We start from the raw sequence: 23,268 nt of genomic DNA, 5'->3' as shown, positions 1-23,268 counted from the left end.
ACATTCTTGAGTCTGTGTACATTTTATAAATTGTTATTACATATTTAATATTACTTTATTATTGATCATTAAATATATATTTTTCATATAAATTTTTTTTTGTTGATTGTCATTTTGAGAGGCAACATTTTACCTGTACGTTCCAAATCGTCTTTTAGTATTTAATTAGAAACTTACTTTGTAAAATAATTTAACTAAAATTCGATTTGAATTGATAATTTACTTTTAAACAACAACATTTTAATCAGTATAAGATATAAAGTACACTATAGTTATAACTAAAAATAATAATTTCATCAATTTATATATTTAAACAAAATAATTATTATAACTTAAATTAATAGTTAAACTTATGAAATACATTGATTTGTAAAATTCTATAACCGGGTCGGTGTTTTAAATTGACCCAAAAGCTTTTTATCTGGTGGTTTAGTGTGAACAATATTTAATGGTGGTGTTTTCCCAAAAGCATTAAGTATTTTTATTCGTTTTTGAGCTGGAGAACATTCAGATTGAGATGTACTAGAAGTTCTAACCACAGAGACGGGTAGTTCACCATAAGACTTATGCAATGCATTTCTTGATTTGTTTAAACAATTCTCACTATTGATTGTCGTTGTTTCAACTAGTCTATTACAAATTTCACTAAGTTTAGTTTGGCAGCATTTTAGAAAATTTTGATTCTGAAAATTACATTTTTTAAATTAATACAAATTATTTTAAACTCAATATTAATCCATATTATCCACAATTTATAAATTCAAAGTGTAAAGAAAGTTTATGTTGTTCATGATAAATACTATTTTTCAATTTTATTTAATCACTTATTATTTTTATTTTTGATAAGATACAGGCCTAGGCCCAAAACAAAAAGTAATATATATTAGTAATATACAACAAATTAAAATGAGTGAATAACAAATATAAAAATGAAATTAACAACTAATAGTGTTTGAAATAATATTAGCAAAGACCCAGTTGAATAAAATTTTTAAGAATAATTTAAGGTAGGGTCTTCATTAGCAATCCACATAAGACGGTTTATAGGGGAGTTAATTAAGTAATTAGAAGAAGAAAATGGAATTAAAAATGAAGGAGTATATCTAGTTGGACGTGGTGGAACTTTAAAAGTTACTTGAGAGAGTAGGGCAGGGTAGTCAATAACATCAGATAAAAGCTTTTTTTTAAATATTATATTAGCACTATGACTATGATTAGTAAGACTAGATAAACTTAAAGCAATACGGATAGGTTTGTAATCATGAGGAGAACAGGGTATTTTTAATGAAAAAGCAGCAAATGATAGAAATTTCCATAGGACCCTTTCTATCATTAAAGAGTCTATAGATAATTGAGGGTCCCCCAAATAACCAATCCATACTCTAAAATAGGTCAGACTAAGGAGCAGAAGAGAATCTTTAATGATTGGTCCAATTTGAATTCAAAGGAGATGCAGCCTCAAGAATATTTATCATGGGTACGCCAAAGACATTTTTCAGTGTCATTATAAATTTGTATTTGTATATATACTATTGAATTTGAAAAAAAATTAAAAATACAAAAAAAAATGTTAAAATTATGTTTATTGCATAAAAAAAATTGCAATTATTCCCACTACGCCACAGCATATTTCAAGATCATTGTAGCGCCACGGAAAAGTTAATAATATAAATCCAAATTAATTTACGGCAGCCCACGGCTGTATGACCTCCTACGAATGGTATGGTGCAGCAGCCGGCGGTCTAAAAATTATCAATACCTAATTATTATTATATGGACGCCGGCGGTTGCATGGCAGTCAATGTGTTAATAAATCCCAATATTTTCAGAGATTTACAGCATATCTCTTGTATATGAACCCTAGGAGATAAATTTGGGAGGAAATAAAAACCTAGGTCGTGTATGGAAAATTTATTTGAGATTGGAATGTTACGAATAGTGTAATCGATAGTAATGGGAGAGGATGTATGAAAATAAGACATTTTGAAGCATTTAGAAATATTGAGTGACAGACCTAAAGATTCACTCTAAAGTACTAAACGGTTGAGGTCAGATTGAAGAAGACTAGCATCATTTTCATTATGAATACGCATAAAGAGTTTCATGTCATCGGCAAATATAAGTAGGCGTGCGTGACGTAAGACAGATGCTGCACTATTTACCAGTAATAACGGTGAAAGAATAGCACCCTGAGGTACACCAGATGTAGGAGTAATGTTGTAGGAAGTACTATCATGTAATTTAACATATTGTATACGATTTGACAAATAGGAAGAAAACCAAGAAAGAATTGGTTCTCCGAAACCATAGTTAGATAAGATCTTAATAAGGATATTATGATTAACTTGATCAAAGGTCTTAGTAAAATCAGTATATATAGTATCAACTTGAGCATGCTGTGCAAACGAATCAAAAATAAATGAACTGATTTATTAAAAAATGTATTATTAAAAATAGTCATAAAATTCAGTTGTTCAATAGTTTTTTAACAGCTTTTATGCCATTTAAGAATCAAAGACATACATATAAAATAAACAGAGTTCATACAATTTAGCTTATAAAATATAATTTGATTTAAGTATTTTTTTAAATGTTGAAACATTTAATTAAAATTAAATATTGATAAAGTAGACAAAAGCAAGAATCCTAATCACAAATTTAATATTCTATCATTAGATTACTCGTTAGGTACATGAATTACTATTTACAATTTCTATGCATAAAATTCATATAATTATTTATAAAGGTGCCCATTCGAAATTTTGCCAGACACCCATGTGTTCCAACCAAAAATTACCTCTTCCACAGTTCCACAGGCTTGCTTCGATGCCTCAACCCCAATTTAAAAAAAAAAATTATTTATAAGTACTATCATGATAACTTCTGCATAAAGTAATTTAAATATTATATTTATATAAGGATTTCTAAATAATTATAATACATATTGTAGTATTGATTGTATATATAATGAATAAAGAATATTGTTAAAAGAATGATTGCTGCTTAGATTAGTCAAAATATGTATTAGTTTGTTTTGCATAGCAAAATATAAATGATATGGTTAATTAGTTTGACAAAACTAGCAACAACAAAATAATAAAACATTTCTATTTAAAATAGGTAGTAATAACAATTAATTAAGTAAAAAAAAGTTATTATTTAAAAAAAATTTTATATTATAGAAAGAAAATTTAAAATTGATAGAAATTTGTATGCTAAACAATTTAAACATAGATACTTAGGTATATAATTATTACATATTGAAAAATTATATTTCCTTAATCCACTTACTTCTGGCTTTTTCATGAACATTTTATAATCATTAAAGATATTTAAAATATATTCAGCTTTAGGAATTGTTGAAAATAAAGACTGTTCTGTATTATACAACTTAGGTATAGGAGATATTTGATCAAATCCTTTAAATTGAATATTAATTCCAGATATTATACTGCCCGGGTACATCATGTCATCATATCCATATTCCTAAACAATAATAAAATATATTCTAAATTATAAACATTATTTTTAGTTTTGATAAGCTACCTTAATATTGCCTCGAAACAAAATACTGATTATATTCATTTCTTTGTCTGATACATAGATTTCATCATAAGCATTATTTTTATTCACATCTGATACTACAATGCCGACTAAATCTAATTCACCAAATAATGGTAAAAATGTACCAGACCAAATACTTTTAAAGCTAACTACATCACGTTTGATGTAATCATTTTTATATCCTTGAAAATCAAAACGAGTATTTTTGTTGGCTGATAATTGTAGTTCACCATTCCTAAAAAAAGTATTATTAAAATAATTTAAGTTAAATCTATAAAATTATGATTTATTTAGAAATTTTAAGTTGTTATACATAAATCCATTTGTAGAGATATTATGAAATGTACAACATTGACCTTCGGTTGATTTGTTCAGGATTTCAGTAACATCTTCTGATGGATTCCAAATTACAAGTAAAGCAGCTTTAAAACCAGTAGAGATATTTTTTTTATCAACTACGCGTAACTATAATATTAAAAACATAATTATGTAAATATTAAATGATCAAGATTTCTATGACTAACAATTGAGCATTCAAAATAAAATGTTAACAAAAACTGATGAAAAAAATCATTCATTGAAAATACAATTAAATGAAATTATGGTATATTTTGGAAAAGGGAAAGTTACAATTTAAAATATCATTCAGACTAAAATTTACAAAATATATATGATACATTGAATTTTAAAGGTTAACTTCCTAAAAGTGTCTAATATCAAAATATAATGAAGGAAAACAGTCAAGATTCTATTTCAAGCGATATACCCCTTTAAATTGCTGGCATACGGTATATCAAATAAAATTAAAACAAATGTTTTTTAATTTCATAATTTATAGGCCTGTCATTCAGGAGTAAAAAATTATGTTTATTTTAGGTATACCTCAAAGTAATGTATTCAAGGATGAAGGAATGCATATCCTGAATATACAGTATACAGGACACCACAGTCGCATACATTGTCGCTGTGTTACAAACACATAATTTAATAAAATTTACATTATTATATCATAAAATTTTTAATTTTAAATAAGAATATTATACCGTGAATCTTATAAGATTTTTAAAATTATATTTTCATTTTAAACAGAATTATGATCATTTAAAAATAAATAATATTTTAAAAATTTTAAATCAATATAAAATAACACATTTTTTCTAGGATAAATAAAAATGAAAAATGTATACAGGATATATAGCTAATAAGTAATAAATACATTTCTTGTGTGAAAATTTGGGTTGAATATTAGATATAACATATATCATGGGATCAAAGATATTTCTCCTTTGTTTCATTGGACGCTACCTTTTCAAACAGGACTTTTTCCTCCCGGACCAAAAATTATAAGTAAAATATCAAACAATAACATAAATGAAAACCAACAAATGCACATATGGTTAAATAAATTTATAAATATAATTTAAGTTGAAACGTCGTAACTCATAATAATATTGACACAAAATTCACTTACATAAATATTAAAAATACAAAATAAAATAATAAAAAATCTAACAAATATTTTTATTTTTGGAAAGTTGTTCATAAAATTTAAAGAGTTCAAAACATTCTCATTTAAAAACACATTTGCATAATTTTTTTTAAAAATAAATCACCATTACTCAATTTGTTATGGATATCTCCTATTTTATAATTCAGAATTTTAATAGATAGACTTATGTTGCTCATCAGTAGAACTTCAAATCTCAATTAAAAGACATATATTTGAAATTTGGTTGATTGATATGGACTTGAGTGTTATATAAAGGTATTATTCCACCCTTCCAAAATATTATTTGCTATATCTATGGTAGGATAATCCAAAAGACAGCTTAACAATAAAGTGAACATTTTTGTAAACATACATTCATACACATATTTACTATTTTTTTTAATAACAAAATTATACATTAAATTACTATTTATATACATAGTAAAATATAATAGGTATACAATAATTGTAGTTTCAAAAATGCAGTTAATTTCTTTTGCATAATGAAGTCACATAGAAATATGACGCTTATCAAACAGATATTGAGATGAGAAAGCCTCAGATAAACCAGATTGCACAAAATATGATAAAATTTTAAAGCAAAACTCATGTGCAGAACCTGGCGATTAACCGGAAAACAGTAAATCAAGATTCTACTGTATATATAGTTAAATGTAAGCAATTTATTTAAGTGATTACTAACACATTAATGTATACAATTTAATTATAAAAATATATGTAAATGTAATTTACCTTTATCATAGGTATAACTTTACGGGCATCTTTAAATTGATCGTTAAACACTCTATTGACCCTATTTTGAAGTTCATAATAGAATTTTTCTTGCTCTAATTTTTTAAAATCTTTAAGTGCTTCTAATTTTTCTTCACTAAGCAATGACTATAAATAATTTTTAATATGATATTATTCATATTTTATTACAGTGTTTCCCAATAGGGGGTGGTATAAGATTTTTGAAAATCCACAAGGGGTGTTGAATAAAAAAATTGGGAAACCCTGTTTTAATTTTAATTATTGTAATTAAAAGATAAGTAAATTACCTGGATTTCTATAGGATCAGTGGAATTATCTAAAATATTGCTCAATTCATCTATATTTAATTTATCTAAATTTTCTTTTTTTATACTTGAGAATATATTTTTTGACACTTTAGTTTTAGAGGCCATTTCAGCAATTAACTCAGTTTTTATTTTATTTGAAATTATTTCTAATGATTTTTGTTGGTATGCTTTATACTTTTCTGCTTCAATAGTTTCCATTTTCTCATTCCTAAAAACTAAATTAATAAATTAAGACAGTTCTAATTGTCATACCTATATCTATATTAAGTGGTGGACCAAAACTCTCCATAAAACTCTTAAGTCTTATATCTGTTCCATAATATCCATATAAAATTATTTACAAAAAAACTGCTAGAATTTATCCATATTAATCCCAAATATAAATGTATTATTTTTCTAATTTTTGAAATAAACAGGCAGATGTCCAATAACAAATTAATTAATTAAATTTAATAACAGTAATAATTATGATATATAATAAAAATAAAGATCTTATAGATTTATTTCTGAATTGTAAAGTATTTTAATTTAATTTAATTGTTGAGCTATAGGTAGTTATAAATAAAAGCTAAAAAAAATCTCATAAAATATATATCTAGTAAGCAGGGTCAAGCCGAGGGCTTGGTAAGGTGGGCGCCTGCCAGGGGCACACAATTTGATATAATTAAATTTGAAAATCTAGGGAGGGGACACAAATTTTTATTTTGCCAGGAACCGCTATTTATTGGCCCAGCCCTGGTAGTAAGTACCTATAAAGGCAATAAGTTTAAAAACAAGTAATAATAATATATTACTGATATTGATATACAAAGTAATCAGTTAATTATAAATTATTCCACAGATTTTAAACATGTTAAAACCGTCAGAAATGAACGAGCAAACCTTTAGAAAATCAATATGAGACATAATATTATGAATTACATAGGACTATGTGGCATAATTTGAATGTGTTAAAGTGCAAAGGCATTTAAAATATGCATAAACGATATGGTAGCTCATATGGGTGTTGTCTTACAATATTAATTTTAGTACGTAGTAGCCAATAGGTAAAATAAACCATAATAAAATGATGCTGGACTTCAAAAATTATATTATGACCTAAAAGATGGAGATTTATCCAATTCCATTAGCTTATAAATAAGTTATATATTATATTATGATTAAAATTTGTTTGTTCCATTGAGTACTTATTTTTGACTTACTAAATTAATGGAATGTAAAAATCATTTAGGACATAATAAACTGGGACTGGTAACAAGGAATATTGTCTGGGCTTAAAAGTAAAAAATCTTGGCACCACCACTTTACATATTTTATATATAAATATATTTTATTTGTATATTTACTAGATTTTGTATTTCTTTTCTTTTCAAGAAACATTATAGGGTATTTTCTAAGTATTACAAGTGAAAGAGAACCTATAATTCCACCATGTGGTAGAACTGATTCTAAAGTAATAGGTAAAGGTAATGTAGAGTTTTTATAGAATCCTAATTTGGCAAACCAGCGTACTCTTCTTGTACTGTTTGTTGATATCTTAAGCTTTACACTATTGTGCACCTTACACAAAAACAAAAACAAAAAATTTAACATTAAAGTTTTTTCTAATTTAAAGATATTAAATAGTACAATATTTATATATTAAATTTATTAGCATGGTACTATACAAGATTATAATTTTTTAACACCAATATCAAAATAATGTAGAATGAATATCATTAGTACCGATTTATATTATTTAATTCTTTTTCTATATTATTAATTAAAGATATTTTAGTTTATCAAATTATATGATGCAACATTAAACCAGTTACAAATGAATTACTATTAAATCAATTTTTGTTTAAACACTGATAAATTGATAATTATATTTTAATAAAATGTTATCTTACAGAAGAAAAAAATGTACTTAAAAACCCACAAAAATCATTAGTAGAGTGGACAACAGTAATGTACCTGAATATTATACAAATAATAATTGTATTATAAACAAATTATCTGAAGCCAAAATGTATATTATTTATTTGTAGTCATAAAATATTTACATCTAGTGGATCAATTCCTTCTCCAGCACCAATAAGTTCTGCGTTGTATATTATTAGTTTAGTACCAACTTTTATAATGCCTTTATGTAAAAGCATATTCATCTCATGATCAATAATTCCTTGAACACTATACCAGCCATCAGTGAGTTCAATACTAAAGGCTTCAGTTAAATTTGTCTAAAATACATAAGAAAATCAAGTTATAAGAAAAGACATATTTTTCTCAATTGTTTGAAAAAAGAACCCAATTATAAAAATAAAACGTTTAAAAGTATTAAATGTATTTTGTTATAAACAATGGCCAAAAATAAATTTAGATTCATAATAACTGTACTATATTTAAAATTTTCTAGTATCTACTTGAAGTCCCTCTTTCACTGAAAACATTATAACTAAAAAATCTGAGAAATAATGTCAAACCTAAATGTGATAGAATTCAACAAAATATGTCAAACGTAAAATAATACCATTGATTATAATATTTATGATCAATGATAATACTTACGACTAACTCTTATTATCACAAAAAAGTTAAAGTTATTCAGATTCATTCAATATTGAAAATTATAGAATACTTACTCTATTAACTTTTGATACACATAAAATAATTCTTTTTGATGTAGTTTCATCTTTCTCAAGTATCTTTTTTAATGCAGATCGTTGACATTTTTCAATTTCTCTATAGTATCTATATAATAGTTGGTGAATTACATTTTTTGCAGTTAACAACCTAAAAATTTTTAAACCATTAAATCTTTAACTTAAACAATAAAATAATAAATAAATAGATAAATATAATAAAAATAAATAAAAGTAGCTGTCATTATGACAATTTAATAATTATAATACTGGTTGCGGAATTATAAATGATAATTAAAATTATACCTACTTGAAATAAATCACATAAAAATTAATGCTTTTATTTTTTGTTAATGAATATAGGTAATTAAAACCAATGGGCTTTTACAGAGGTAACATATATACAGTGCTTGGAAAGTTCCTTTAAAAATGGAATTAGTTTTTCATTCCTGGCTTAAGAAGACACTACATCCGCATGTGTTATTTCCGTCTTACAAATGCGTAACATAGCAAAATTATGCTCAGTTCACGTTTAGCTACGTTAATTTAAAATTTAGAATGAATTTTATTGAATAAAAATCTTATGAGAAGCCATCGAAAATAGTGTTACTTTTAATTTTTATAAGAGGTCAATTCACTTTAAATTTTAACTAATGGAGCTAAACGCGATCTGCCGAGCGTACGATTTGCTATGTTACGCACTTGTAAGATGAAGACAACACATGGTGTTGCGTCTTTTTAAAGAAAATAACTAATTCTTAATTAAAGAACATTTTTCATTACTTGATATTTTTTAAATAATTTTAAATTAAGTTATATGGTATATCAAAAATTTAAAACAAAAATATTGAGTATTGAATAAAATATTTTTTAAGCATTTTAAAATTAAGTTGATCAGATTAGTGGATTTAAAATTCATGGTTGTATAGCTATGACCTTTAAATAATATGTTATATCAATATAAATATTTACTTGTTTCCAAAATGATCGGGAAAACAAATTTCAGTAGCAGCTAATTTCCATACTATGAAACGAAAATGATTTTCTATCCATCCTTTAGGAATAAGTTTGTTATCAACAAAATTGTGTGATAAAAATAAGTATTTTATATCTTGAAAATTGTACATTTTATTTTTATGTCCACCAGATAATTTATAATTTCTGTGAAAAAAAAAAAATGTTAATAATATATATTTAATTTAAAACTGAGGAAAATCAAAATATACTTGTCCCAATATAACTTCAAATTTATAGCATTATCAATATTCAATTTTATGAAATCTTTTGCAACACCATTCTCAGGAAACTAAAAATAATAAAACAGAATACGGATAACTAGGGATGGGTCTTAACAATTTTCATATAACATAAATTTATCATACGATCCACTTGATTAGTAACATAATAAAATTATCTTTGATAAAATACCTGAAATATCACAATATGCTAACATAACAATTATTAATTTATCTTTATGGAAAATAAATTGTAACATGAATGTATGGTCTATATAACTAATTATACTAATATCAATTAGAAATTATATAGTAATATATACTTTACTTAAAATGGTATTACAATAATATTACTTTTTAAATAGGTACCTGTTTTATAGTGAATATTTTTGGTAAGACCCAATCAACAACTTCTGGTAATGATACTTTGGGTCCATTCAATTTGTTTGATAAATAAACATTAAATGAATTATTTAACTCATCAATTTCCCATCTATCATTATCTACTGTTTTTTTAATTTTATAATTAATTTCATGTGTATTTATAGGACTTCCTGAACGTTTATTTCTCAGCACTGGCTTACAAACAATTTGATCTCTTTCAAACTTCTCAACTGTATTAATTAAAGACAAATCATCCTCAAATGTACCTTCTTCCTCAGGTTTTAAAATGTCTAAACAGTTTGATTTTGTTTTTGGATCAGTAGTTAATTTTGAGACTTTGTTAAAATTACTGCAATCACTTGAAACAGCCATTGTTTCCAGTGAATTATTAAAGATTTTTTTATTATCTTTATATGTTGGATGATTTTTTTTTAATGATTTATCTAATTTTATAAAAGATTTGTCTTCAGCATCCAAAAATGTATTACAAAGGTTTGTCTCTGTATTAGTTTGATCCTTCATAATTGATGATGAATATTCAACTTTGAGTATTGTTTGAACTTTTTTTAAAGCGACATCTGATACTTTAATAGATTTACCCGCTGCGGTTGCAAAACCTTTACATGTATTAGAATTTATAACAATATTGTCCTGATTAACATTTGAAAATTCATTTAATTCATCTTTTAACATTGTTTGAACTTTATTTATGGCATTGTCAGACACTGTAATAGATTTACCTCCAGCAGTAGAGAAGCCTTTGCATAATGTATTAGAATTATTAACAATATGGTCCTGAGCATTGACTGAAGACTCATTCAGTTCATCTTTTAACATTGTTTGAACTTTTTGCAATGCTGTATCTGATATTTTAATAGATTTACCTCCTGCAGTAGAGAAGCCTTTGCATAATGCATTAGAATTATTAACAATATGGTCCTGAGCATTGACTGAAGACTCATTCAGTTCATCTTTTAACATTGTTTGAACTTTTTGCAATGCTGTATCTGATATTTTAATAGATTTACCTCCTGCAGTAGAGAAGCCTTTGCATAATGCATTAGAATTATTAACAATATGGTCCTGAATATTGATTGAAGACTCATTCAGTTTATCTTTTAACATTGTTTGAACTTTATTTAAGGCATCATTAGACACTGTAATAGATTTACCACCAGCAGTGGCAAAACCTTTATATATATTAGGGTTCATAATAATATTTTCCCGAGTAACAGCTGAACATTCATTCAATTCATCTTTTAACATTGTTTGAACTTTATTTATGGCATTGTCAGACACTGTAATAGATTTACCTCCAGCAGTAGAGAAGCCTTTACATAATGTATTAGAATTAACAACAATATTGTCCTGAGTATTGATTGAAGACTCATTCAGTTCATCTTTTAACATTGTTTGAACTTTTTGCAATGCTGTATCTGATATTTTAATGGATTTACCTCCTGCAGTAGAGAAGCCTTTACATAATGTATTAGAATTATTAACAATATGGTCCTGAGTATTGATTGAAGACTCATTCAGTTCATCTTTTAACATTGTTTGAACTTTTTGCAATGCTGTATCTGATATTTTAATGGATTTACCTCCAGCAGTTGCAAAACCTTTACATAAGGTTAAATTTGTTAAGGTATCACCCTTAGTTAGAATTGGAGATATATTCAGTTCATTTCTTACAGTTAATTGAGATGTTTTTAATCTTTCATTTGAATTATCTAATGAGTTACTTTTTTTGATATTCACTTTATGATCAATAAAATCTGTTGGTGTGCATATCATTGTATCAACACTTTTATTAAAATTATTTTCTTTTGTTTTATTGCTCAAGTTAGATACATTACTAGTATACTGTTGTGACCACTGATCATCAAATGATTCTAATGGTTCTGTTATATCAGCTATTTCACACATCTGTGTATTTCCAATCGGATTTATTTCTTCAGGATCTAAAATGTTACATTTGAAATCACTTATACATGTATTCAGTTTATTACTTTTAGATTGTTCACTGTCATATTCAGATAAATTAGTTTCCTTGTTTTTTAGTTGATTAAGAGAGGTAAATTGTCCTTCAAAATATAATTTATTCATTGATCTGGATTCAGTCAAAATATTATCTTCCATACTTAATGCCATTTGTAATAATTTGTTTTCTTCCTCTGTATCATCAAGCTTAATGGTACTATTGCCATAAAGAAACGAAGCTAATTTTTTTTTTTTATCAGTATCAACTTTTATTTTTATTTCTTCAGATGATAAACTATCATCCATAATTTCTGACATTTGACACACTTGTTCTAATATATCCAAAGAAATGTTAAGCGAATCTTGATCTGCTTCTAAATTAGAAATACTATTTGTCTTTTCTTTTTCAAATAAGCACCTTTTAGCTTTTTCATTTACATTATCTTCATTTGATTTACTTGTATTGTTTGGTACAATTGGAGAAACAACATTTTTAATTTTATGAGCTAATTCAATTGAAGATTTGTTTGTTTTCCATTTGTTTAATTCACGGTTTTTACAAAGATTTGATGAATTGCGGTATTTCAATGGATTCTATTTGAGAAAAAAAATACTTTGTTAATAATTTTTCTGAGTAAAATTAGGTATAAATATAATATGTTTACCAATGAAAAATCAATTTCTACACGTGGTTTATGTTGATGAATATCTTTATGATTATATAAGTTTGTTTTTAAAGATGATGTAGACATTATTGGACTGAGACTAAAAAATAATTACAATAAATAAAATTACTTACAAGGAGCTATTATTAGAAACTTTTGAAGTTCTATACATACTGACTTAGACTATAACTTTAAATATTATTAAATAAATTAAGAACTGGATGATTTTTAAAAATTTTAAATATAAAAAACTTACTTCATTATTATTCTTGAATCCATTTCTTGTTTGTTAAAATGTCGAGTATTTGGTGTTGATTGTAAATTAGTAAATAAATTCAAATGTTTTAATTTTTTTGATGGATGATCAGTTGTCGTTGATACTGTTAGAACTTCTGTTTCTTGATTTTCCTGAATCATGTTGATTTTAAAATTATACAATTGTACCTAATCATAACTATGAATAATATACAATTAATTAAAATAATTTCTTATTGCTGATGATTAGAACTTCAGTATAAATAACATAATGTTATAAAAAATTAAATCATTTGAATAATTTAACCTAAAAATGCTTGGGACAACAGGGATAAGCTAATGGAAATCATCGGTGCTCTTGAAGTATGCTACCTAATGGAAAATATATCATACCTTTTTTTTTTATGTATATACCTGTATGAGTACCTGTGACATGAGTTATTAATATATATAATATATTATAACGCTGACACAATAGGGACAATGATAGTTATTTATTTTCTATTATATGTCTATGTTATTTAGCAATCATGATAACTTGTGAAATATATCCAAGCTACATAAGGTAGTTATAATTCCCCATCAGATAGTAAATCATTTTCAGATAAAATTTGTCAAAAATTAATTTTCAATAACCCTAAATATAAAATTTTAGAAATGTGATAACATATAATTTAATATTTCATACCTTTATTATTGGATTTAAGCCACGAGGTTTTGGAATAGATGGTGCATCACAATCCAGTAAAGCTGATTTAATTGTAGGGCTTTTAGGTCTTAAACTTGGTTTAAATTCATTACTTTTTTTTTGCTTTTCCATCTATAACAGAGAATTTTAATGCTAATAAAAATAATAATATATATAAATAGGTAGAATTAAGTTAATATTTTCATTAAAATTCCTTTATTTTAATTACTTACATTTCTTAATTTTTAAATGGAGAATTAGAACTTTAATATAATTTATTTAATTTCACAATATGAATAGAATTGATAATAAACAGACAGTTAAATGTATTAAAATTATGCATATTTGTAATTTTTAATATTTAAAATGCATAATTATTTAATATGCTCTAATCAAACTCATGGGATGAAAAAAGGATATAAAGGGCATGAAAAATGTATAAGAAATAAGGATGGAGAATTGATAACAACAAAGATGGAAATAACAGAAAGATGGGCAGAATATTTCGAACAATTGCTTAATGGAGAATACTCTGAAGAAATATTTGATTATATACAAGAACCACCCAATAATTGCGAATATAAAACACCTACGATACAAGAAGTTAAGATACAAATTAAGAGATTAAAAAACCATAAATCACCTGACGAAGTTGGTATACAAGGCGAAATCCTAAAATGTGTTGATGAAACAATGATTGAAATGATCCATAAACTAATTGAGAAAATATGGAATACTGAGGAGATCCCTAAAGACTGGAATATGGCATTAATTTGCCCAATACACAAAAAAGATGATAAAAAAGAATGTAATAACTATAGAGGTATTGCCTTAGTGAATATAACCTATAAAATTCTATCGTATTGCATTCTAGATAGACTCAAGCCTTTAGCGGAAAATATCATAGGTGACTATCAAGGTGGTTTTAGAGAAAATAAATCCACAATAGACCAAATATTTATCATAAGACAATCAGCTCAAAAAACCTGGGAATTCGATCAAGAATTACATACACTTTTTGTTGATTTCAAAAAAGCGTATGATAGCATCAACAGAGAATGCATATACAAAATTTTAGAACATTTTCGTATCCCACAAAAACTTATCGGATTAATAAAGGCAACTTTAAATAAGACTATGGTAAAAGTGAAAGTTGGTTACGTACTATCGAGAGAAGTTCAAGTGAATACAGGCTTTCGGCAAGGTGATGCACTGTCCCCAATTATTTTTAATTTAGTTCTGGAAAAAGTAATTAGAATGATGAATATCTCACCAGATGAAGGGGTAAGACTCGATGGCACATCAATAAGTATTCTAGCATACGCAGATGACATAGTGCTTTTAGGGAATAATATAAATACAGTGAAAAGTATGTGTGAAAGACTTATAACAGCGGCGAAAAGAGTAGGATTGCAAATTAACGAAGAGAAAACAGAATATATGGAAATAAGTAGACAACAGTACGGAAAACAAGCAGAGGAGTCTCTCAAGGTAGGACCTTATAGATTCAAAAATGTACCACAATTTAAGTATTTGGGTTCAATGATCACCCAATCAAATAATATGGAGTATGAAATTCTTAAAAGGATACAAATGGGTAACAAGTGTTATTATGCAATGGATAACTTACTTAAGTCAAGAATTCTCTCAAAGACACTTAAACTTCAGATATACACCACACTAATAAAATCTATAGTACTATACGGAGCACAATGTTGGACCGTAAGCAAAAGTGACGAGTCAAAACTGAGAGTTTTTGAAAGAAAAATATTAAGAAGGATTTATGGACCATGTCGTGACCTGCAAACAGGTGAATGGCGTAAAAGACATAATGAGGAGTTACATCACCTATATAACAGACCGGATATAGTTAAGGAGATAAAAAGAAGAAGATTGGAATGGGCAGGTCATGTATGGAAGAAACCTGATGCTTTGACAAAGAGGGTCTTACAAGAGAATCCAAGAGGGAAAAGACCACTAGGAAGACCCCGAATGCGATGGGAGGATTGTGTCAGGAAGGATGTAGCAGTTTCTCTGCCGGAGGAAGATTGGCATATGCTAGCACAAAATCGTGAAAGATGGAGGCAGTTATGTTTGGATGTTTGGTCTAAAAGGCCATAAACAAAAAAAAAAAAAAAAATTATATAGCTGACTTGCGTACCCAGACTAGGACACAAGTAACATGCAGCCGCTACCACCACTGCAAAATTCACACACACATATATATTTAAATCACCCACTTCCATAGTATTATATTTTTTGATCATTCTATATTGCTCTTGCTCTGCGCACTATTTATTTTAGTTCCTGGTATCTTAGCAACAGGCAACAGCTACTTCAGAAACAGCATCAGATATTATTGGAAGTTATAGTTTGAGTCAATATTTAAAGTTCAATAAACTAAATTTCACATATAAAATAAGTAAAATTGTTGTTATCATTTTATAAAGATCATAGTTTTTAAAACGCCTAAGTGCTATTAGTCCATATACAATTAAGCCTGAAAAACAGCAGGCAGTTTGGAAAAATAATAATTAGTTTGCAAATGGGCTACCCTATTGCAAAGAGCAAAGTCTTATCGTAAAAAGACTAATTTTCCAAATGGCCTATGACATATATAAGACATTTTATAATAACACACTATACTACTAGAGTATTATCCTAAACAGAATTTATATCAAAAACAATTACCTTAAAGTCCTTATTTATGAATGATAATTTATAAACAAATTATACAACAATTACAATGTTTTAAGTATTTGGGACTGTAAATAACACTTAAAAATTATTTTACTCTAAGACATTATCCACAATACATGTTTTCATAATACTTTTATAATGAAACATTGAAAGCTAGATATAAACTGAATAATAAGAAATGAGAATTTAGTAATATCGTTTGATTTTGGCCTTAACTTTTTAAAATTAGAGTAATGAATAAGAAATATGATAATCAAACATTTTAAATTAATTTAAAGTACCAAGGTATTATTTTTTTATAATATTTGATGAATTATAAATAACTGTACGCATATTAATATTTAATTTGCTTTTGAAAATTTAAAAATGTAATCATTTAACCAACTGATAAATGATAACAATAAATGTAAAGATATTAAAGACAGTTGTGGTATTATCACAGAATAATAATGGTATTATTCTGCCTTTATGGTATAAGGTTTATGGTAGATATTCACCATTTTTTTGTACGCTATTAATACTGTTATCAAATGTTAACAATTCAAGTTTTTGGTTAGCGTTCGAGTATATTATAATTATTATGAATCACGAATTCACGATCTTGTGTAGTTGTGTGAACTTTGAAATGTGAATGTGTGAGTGTGATGCCTACAATACTTAACTGTATGACGTGCAGAGTGCAGACTTCAGACTACAGTGTACTCGACACACGTACCGAACTACCGAGTCGTACTCACTACTACATAGTGATAGTAGTATACTAGTATAGTACTCTACAACTCTAGTCGTACAGCGTCTGTTCTCTGTATTCTGTATGGTGTGTTTTTTGCTTATAATTTATATCATGCTAAATTCTATAGACTATAATGAGTAATGCATACTATTTTAATATAAGATAACGTAATATTGTTTTATGATATTGTGTACTTAACTTATCTATAACGTTAAAAAAAAAAACCAGTGAAGGTACCTATTGTCAATTTAGATGTGTTACGTATTGTAAACCATATTTTACGAATATATCTTAATTGTTTTTAATAATATGTAATTTTGTTCTAAAAAAATAATTAAATAAGACAATATTTCAAATAGTTTTATGAAAATGTTTTTTAAATTATAATATATCCATCATTGGACTAAGTTGAATTATGACAACTTTTTCATTGTTCAATTGCACATTTATTTATGTAAGTATATTTTAAAATACTATAAAAGATAATAAATTGTATATACTACTTTCAGTTTTATTGTACCTGGGATTTTAATAGGGCTGGGCCATCATTATTCATTCATTCTAAAATTCTAAATATCAAAATAGAAATTAGGATAATGATAATATAAACTATTATTATTCATGATTTACACCAGTAGTTCTTAACTAATGTTCCACATTTCATAAATACTCCATACACTTAATGAAAGTATTCTATCCAAATTTAAAATACAGTGAACAAATAATAATGTTTATTAAGAATTATTCTTAGTTCTATTTACTATAATTATGTTATTTTCTATTGACTGATGTGTTAACTGTTATGTAGCTTTATAATTTAAATGAAAGACATTTCCTATATAAGTATTGTTTTATTTTATTGCTATATATAAACCTTAAAAATTGAAAAAAAATAAGTTTTCAATGATTCTTAAAAGGTTCAGAACCACTGATTTAAACAATAAAATAGATTTACTTTTCTTTAATTGAAAATAATTAATGTGTAAATAGATACAAATTAAAAAATCTTTAAAATTTGCATAAGGTACCTAGCTATAATGATAAATTAATAAATACTTTCTTGCTTCTGATATTAAAATCTAGTTAACTAGATAATCATGACTTATTAATAAAATAATACGTTCAAGTTACTTATTAATAAATTACAATAATAATACTAATTTTCATGATTGTATTTTAAACTAAAAATAATGAACTATATTTGCTTACTATTTTGTAGGAATTTATCCTATATTTGGAGTGTATAAAAAGATAGTTAAAGGGAAAAGTTATTGAGATCTTGTAAATGTATACCCTTTATTTCAATTAAAAGTCTTAATGTATTTAGAAAACTTTAAATAACCATAGTTAATAAACTAGCAAACCAAAATTGATGATTTTAACTAAAAATATAGTTATTACTTATTACCAATGTTATTCAATGACATAAGATAATATACAAAGGGTGTGAATAATATTTATGATATCTAGATATCCACATCTAAATAGGCACCTATTAATAAAAATGTACTATTTTCTCATCATTTATAAATGTAGATACTAAAATAATATTTTAAAAATTTGGTAGCTGCTTCTCTACAAAATAATAGATTTCTTTATTTGTTGGTATAATAAATATTTTGTTTGTTCCTAATATCTAATTACTAATATTATTAGATTAATTTTTAAAATTATTTTTATTTAATATAATGTAATGAACTGTTTATTGATACCTATTGAAATTTATGTAAAGTCAAGATAACATTTTATTTTAATTAGTCATATTAAAATCATTTTTAATAAATATAAAATATTATTGGCAAAAAAATTTCCCATTATTATGGACATTTTATAATTACCTAAATCATACAAAAAAATTGAAATTAATTTTTTTTTAATTTTGATTATTTTGAATCTAAGTACCTAAATAATCACATCCCTATAGTTCCTATGTTTAAAAATAGTATCTACAATGATTTAAATATTCCTTTTATCTTTGTATTAGGTTAAAGTAAACATAACTAAAAACTATTAAATTATTTATAGTTGTTTAAAAACTAGGAGGAAATATATCAATTGCTAGCTAATTGTCAAAAAAATAATAATATTAAGTAGCAAAAAAATAAATTATTTGTTTTATTAACATAATAAAAATACCAAAAATAATTTGATAAAGGAAAATAATTCGGCTTAGTTAGAGCTCACTTGGTTGATGAAAAAATTATTCACTGACAAGCTTTATTTCAAATAAAATAATTGAAAAACTTTTCACTGTATGGTAAATACATTTTTTCATTCTTTCATAATATATTATGTGTTGTTTCTTATTATGGCATATATTTTATGATTTAAATTACTATTGCATTAGGTAACTCTAGAGAAATTCCAAACATAAAAAAATATTGTCTGCCTGTATATTATATTAATAATCAAAGAACATTTTATAGTATTTTCTTGAAATTGGACTTAAATATTAAGTTCAACTGCCAAATCCTGACAACATAAGTTAAAACAAACAAAAAAGGATGCCTACTAAAAGATAAATATACCTCATATTCAGTTTTTCGCCTCTTCTCAGGATTTTTTTGTAACGCACACCTCTTGGTGATAGGTTTTCAATTTACCGAATTGAGCTGAACTTTTTAAATAGTTATAACTTATATTATATCATTAGAAATATAATTTTGGCAACCATGTAAACTACAATTATTAAAATTACAAAATAATATTTGAGACTTAGTGGATTATTGACTTAGCATTTATATATTTATACATTGGCTAAGTTAAAGCCCAGCCCTAATTAACATTGACATTTAATTAAAAGTGATATTTTAAAATGCTTAACATTTATTGTATGAAAGAAATTATGAGATTATGAGAAATTATTTTTTAATTTAAAATTATTTAGTGATTTATAATATAAAGTAACATACTATATATCTAGTGCTAAATGGAATCAGTAAACGTCGAAACAAAAGAAGATATTTTGCAAAGACATAGAAATGAAAAAAAAGACATGCAATGTAAGATTCAATCAATGAAGAAGTCTGTAGCAAAAGGTGATCGGAAGAAGAAGAAAGAAGTTGCTGAGCAAACAGCAGAAATCGAAGCCAAATTAAAGCATAAACATTTAGAAGAACTTAATACATTTACAGAAGAAGACGAAGAACCATCTCTGATTAAAAATTTACAAGAAGTTAACATTAATGGTACTACTGCTAAAGTTAGTAGAGCTGAAAAACGGCGATCAAAAAAAATCACTCAATTGAAAGAGAGACAAGCATTAATTGAAGAACATGATATTCAAAATATTGGTGGAACGCGACATTTAGAAACTCAAACATTAGTTAAGAAACTCAAAAATCTAGGTTTCGTTATTTATGATATTCCTTCAGACGGCAATTGCTTATATAGTGCTATTGTACATCAGCTTAAAGAAATATGTGGACAAACCTTTACTGTACCAGAAATTCGACTTAAGACTTCTGACTTTATCAAATGTAACAAAGATGATTTTATACCGTATTTGAGTCATCCGGATACTGGAGAAATGTTAACTGATCAACAATTTATTGAATATTGCAATCAAGTAGCAAATTCAGTTCAATGGGGTGGTGAAATTGAACTAAGAGCTTTATCCCATATATTCAAAATACCAATCAAAGTAATTCAAGCTGAAGGATCTGATATCACTATTGGAATAGAATATACTAATTGTAATAAATCATTAATATTAGTGTTTCATCGACATATGTATGGTTTAGGTGAACATTATAATTCTGTATGCCCAATTTAATGTATATTCATGTTGTATACTAAATGTTACTAAATTTCTAATTTTGATTAAATACATAATTCATTTGAAAATAAATTGCATTTCTTAATCTATAACTATTTTTATTATACATTTTGAATAATAATTTGGGTACTGGTCTAGTTGAACCCCGCTCAGAAGGCAATTCCCTGCCACTCAGGTTTAGTTGACGCCTGCCTCTTACATCTCTCGTATTTTTGATGTTATAATCAATAACCAAAAATTAATTTAAAAATGTTCGAATAATAATACATTATAAACATTATTCATTTATGATTATATAGAACAATTCAGGCGATAAAAATAAAAATATGATAATATAATATTAATAAATAAATGGTAATACGTATAATAAAAATTATGCAGGTGGACAATACTCCATCATGTTATATAGGGCACCCACTATTATACCTATCTTATATCATTAATTTTACTGCACAGATTTTACCAAAAATTATTCTTAAAATATCTAATTAGAGAATTTCACACAAATAACACATGTATATGATCTCAAACTTTTTTTATCTGCACTCTGCAGTCTATCAGTATATTATACATTTTATAAGATCAAAAATATGAGGAATGTAAATGGCGGGTGTCAAATAAACCTGTGTGGCAGGGGAATTACCTTCTGGACGGGGGTCAACTAGACCAGTACCATAATTTGTTTTTTATTCTTTCATTGATAAACACAAGGTTGTATAAATAAATCATCAGCATTTACTAGATAGTATGTGAAGTTTGTGTTGATATTTTATCTACTAAACATATATGAACATTGATAACATTGTAGTTATGCATATTACATAAAGTTGGATTTAAAGAATCTGAGTCTGTAAATGATTATTTATTAATATATAATGAAATAACACATAAACGTGCAAGTTAATTTTTGTGATTGTTGAAATAGATAATAATGATTAGATGGTGGCATGTGAAAAAAATTGATTGATTTTTAAACTTAATAATATTCTAAGTATATAATTTTAGCCATCTTTGTCAATATTTTTGGTGGGTTTATAGACTTTTAAACTATTAATACAATTTTTATAATATGACAAACCAGTGGATTCTGTGAATTGCCAAAAAATCCCTGAGAAAGAGTAATTTATTCACACAGCATTTTTCAATGAAGTTGATTGAATAAATATAATAATATTATTTTTAATTTATGTAATTAGTTGATTATCAAATGAAATATTGTAAAAATTCAATAATAATATAATTTTTTTTTGTTTCTACAATGTTTTATTCAATCTGTTGCAAAAAAGAATAATAAGAACAACTGAGGAAGTAATAGAAAGTAACAAAAAAAAAAACAAATAGATAAAGATATCAGAGCGAGCGTAGAAGCCTCCCAGTGGAGGTACTTGTCAATAACTATTTAATTGAAATCAAGCTAAAAACCATTAAAGAACCAACCACTGTTTAATGAAAATTAAAAAAACTGAGTTATGTTGTATACTGAAGATAAATATTGAATACAATGTAATTTACATTAGTAAATGTTATATTATCACTTTCAAACATGAATAATAATAATAAGTCACTCTTATTTTTTTTTACTATATTATCTAGAATTCTATTTAAAAATTAAATAAAGTTTTGTTGCTCCTAAATAAGTTTGTTGTTCATTTAGATTTTTTAAATCATAAACCTTAAATATATTTACCAAAGTACTGTATTTTGAGAAATTCTTACTCAGGAAATTTTATTTTCCTGATTGCTGGTTACCGTTATAATACATATTTCTGAAATGTAAAAAATGCTGTATAGAATATCCCATTTTCCATTGTGATATTTCCTGAGATAATAAATATATCATAAATCTGTTTTTTTTTTATTAGACTTACATAGACAAGGGTTACATGTATTTTATTTTTTAATTTAATTAAATTTTTTGGCAAAAAAGTTAGAAAAATTAATTTTTAATTTTTTAGAAAAATGAAGATACCTATTTTATAGAGTTAATTTTGCTAAAAAACAACATTTTATTTTCGTTATTCACATGATTTTTAATAATTTTTTTAGTACTGGGTTTTTCTGGGTAGCAAGTCCCCCTCTACGGCTAATGGG

At 25.7% G+C, this 23,268-nt stretch overlaps 2 protein-coding genes across 4 annotated transcripts; one reads left to right on the top strand and one right to left on the bottom strand.

Moving 5' to 3' along the window:
• Window positions 1–200: 200 nt before the first annotated feature.
• Window positions 201–16,927, bottom strand: LOC107163136 (uncharacterized). Of its 2 annotated transcripts, none has more exons than XM_089227629.1 (16): window positions 16,658–16,927; window positions 13,967–14,098; window positions 13,280–13,431; window positions 13,024–13,123; window positions 10,364–12,952; window positions 9,986–10,065; window positions 9,732–9,920; window positions 8,760–8,910; window positions 8,181–8,357; window positions 7,482–7,695; window positions 6,115–6,350; window positions 5,807–5,953; window positions 3,878–4,029; window positions 3,547–3,799; window positions 3,292–3,486; window positions 201–683 (listed from the first exon to the last, which is right to left on the bottom strand). In XM_089227629.1, the coding sequence occupies exons 2-16, from the start codon at window positions 14,096–14,098 to the stop codon at window positions 378–380; spliced, it is 5,073 nt and encodes a 1,690-aa protein (XP_089083755.1). In that variant the 5' UTR covers window positions 16,658–16,927; the 3' UTR covers window positions 201–377. The 2 variants fall into 2 exon arrangements, with proteins under 2 accessions (XP_089083755.1, XP_089083758.1); XM_089227632.1 differs by lacking the exon at window positions 16,658–16,927 and adding an exon at window positions 14,200–14,433.
• A 282-nt stretch (window positions 16,928–17,209) lies between these two features.
• On the top strand, window positions 17,210–22,523 carry LOC107171651 (deubiquitinase OTUD6B). 2 transcript variants are annotated; one of them, XM_089227636.1, is made up of 2 exons: window positions 17,210–17,483; window positions 20,323–22,523. In XM_089227636.1, exon 2 carries the CDS (start codon window positions 20,329–20,331, stop codon window positions 21,172–21,174), a length of 846 nt encoding a protein of 281 aa, XP_089083762.1. In that variant the 5' UTR covers window positions 17,210–17,483; window positions 20,323–20,328; the 3' UTR covers window positions 21,175–22,523. The 2 variants fall into 2 exon arrangements, with proteins under 2 accessions (XP_089083762.1, XP_015377382.1); XM_015521896.2 differs by having other exon boundaries at window positions 17,211–17,853.
• The last annotated feature ends 745 nt before the right edge of the window (window positions 22,524–23,268 follow it).

Source organism: Diuraphis noxia, unplaced genomic scaffold (genome assembly GCF_037042655.1).
Source record: "Diuraphis noxia isolate RWA-SAM2 unplaced genomic scaffold, SU_Dnox_SAM2 contig0004, whole genome shotgun sequence".
In the NCBI taxonomy this organism is placed as follows: domain Eukaryota; kingdom Metazoa; phylum Arthropoda; class Insecta; order Hemiptera; family Aphididae; genus Diuraphis; species Diuraphis noxia.
This window is presented reverse-complemented; position numbering and strand designations above follow the sequence as displayed.

Excerpts from the sequence above, each read along its gene's own strand:
- LOC107163136 (XM_089227629.1), bottom strand. The coding sequence starts at position 14,098 with ATGGAAAAGCAAAAAAAAAGTAATGAATTTAAACCAAGTTTAAGACCT. Across the intron at positions 13,124-13,279 it reads GATTCAAGAATAATAATGAA|TCTCAGTCCAATAATGTCTA; the intron begins GTAAGTTTTTTA and ends ATTATTTTTTAG. Across the intron at positions 4,030-5,806 it reads AAGTTATACCTATGATAAAG|TTACGCGTAGTTGATAAAAA; the intron begins GTAAATTACATT and ends TTAATATTATAG.
- LOC107171651 (XM_089227636.1), top strand. The coding sequence starts at position 20,329 with ATGGAATCAGTAAACGTCGAAACAAAAGAAGATATTTTGCAAAGACAT.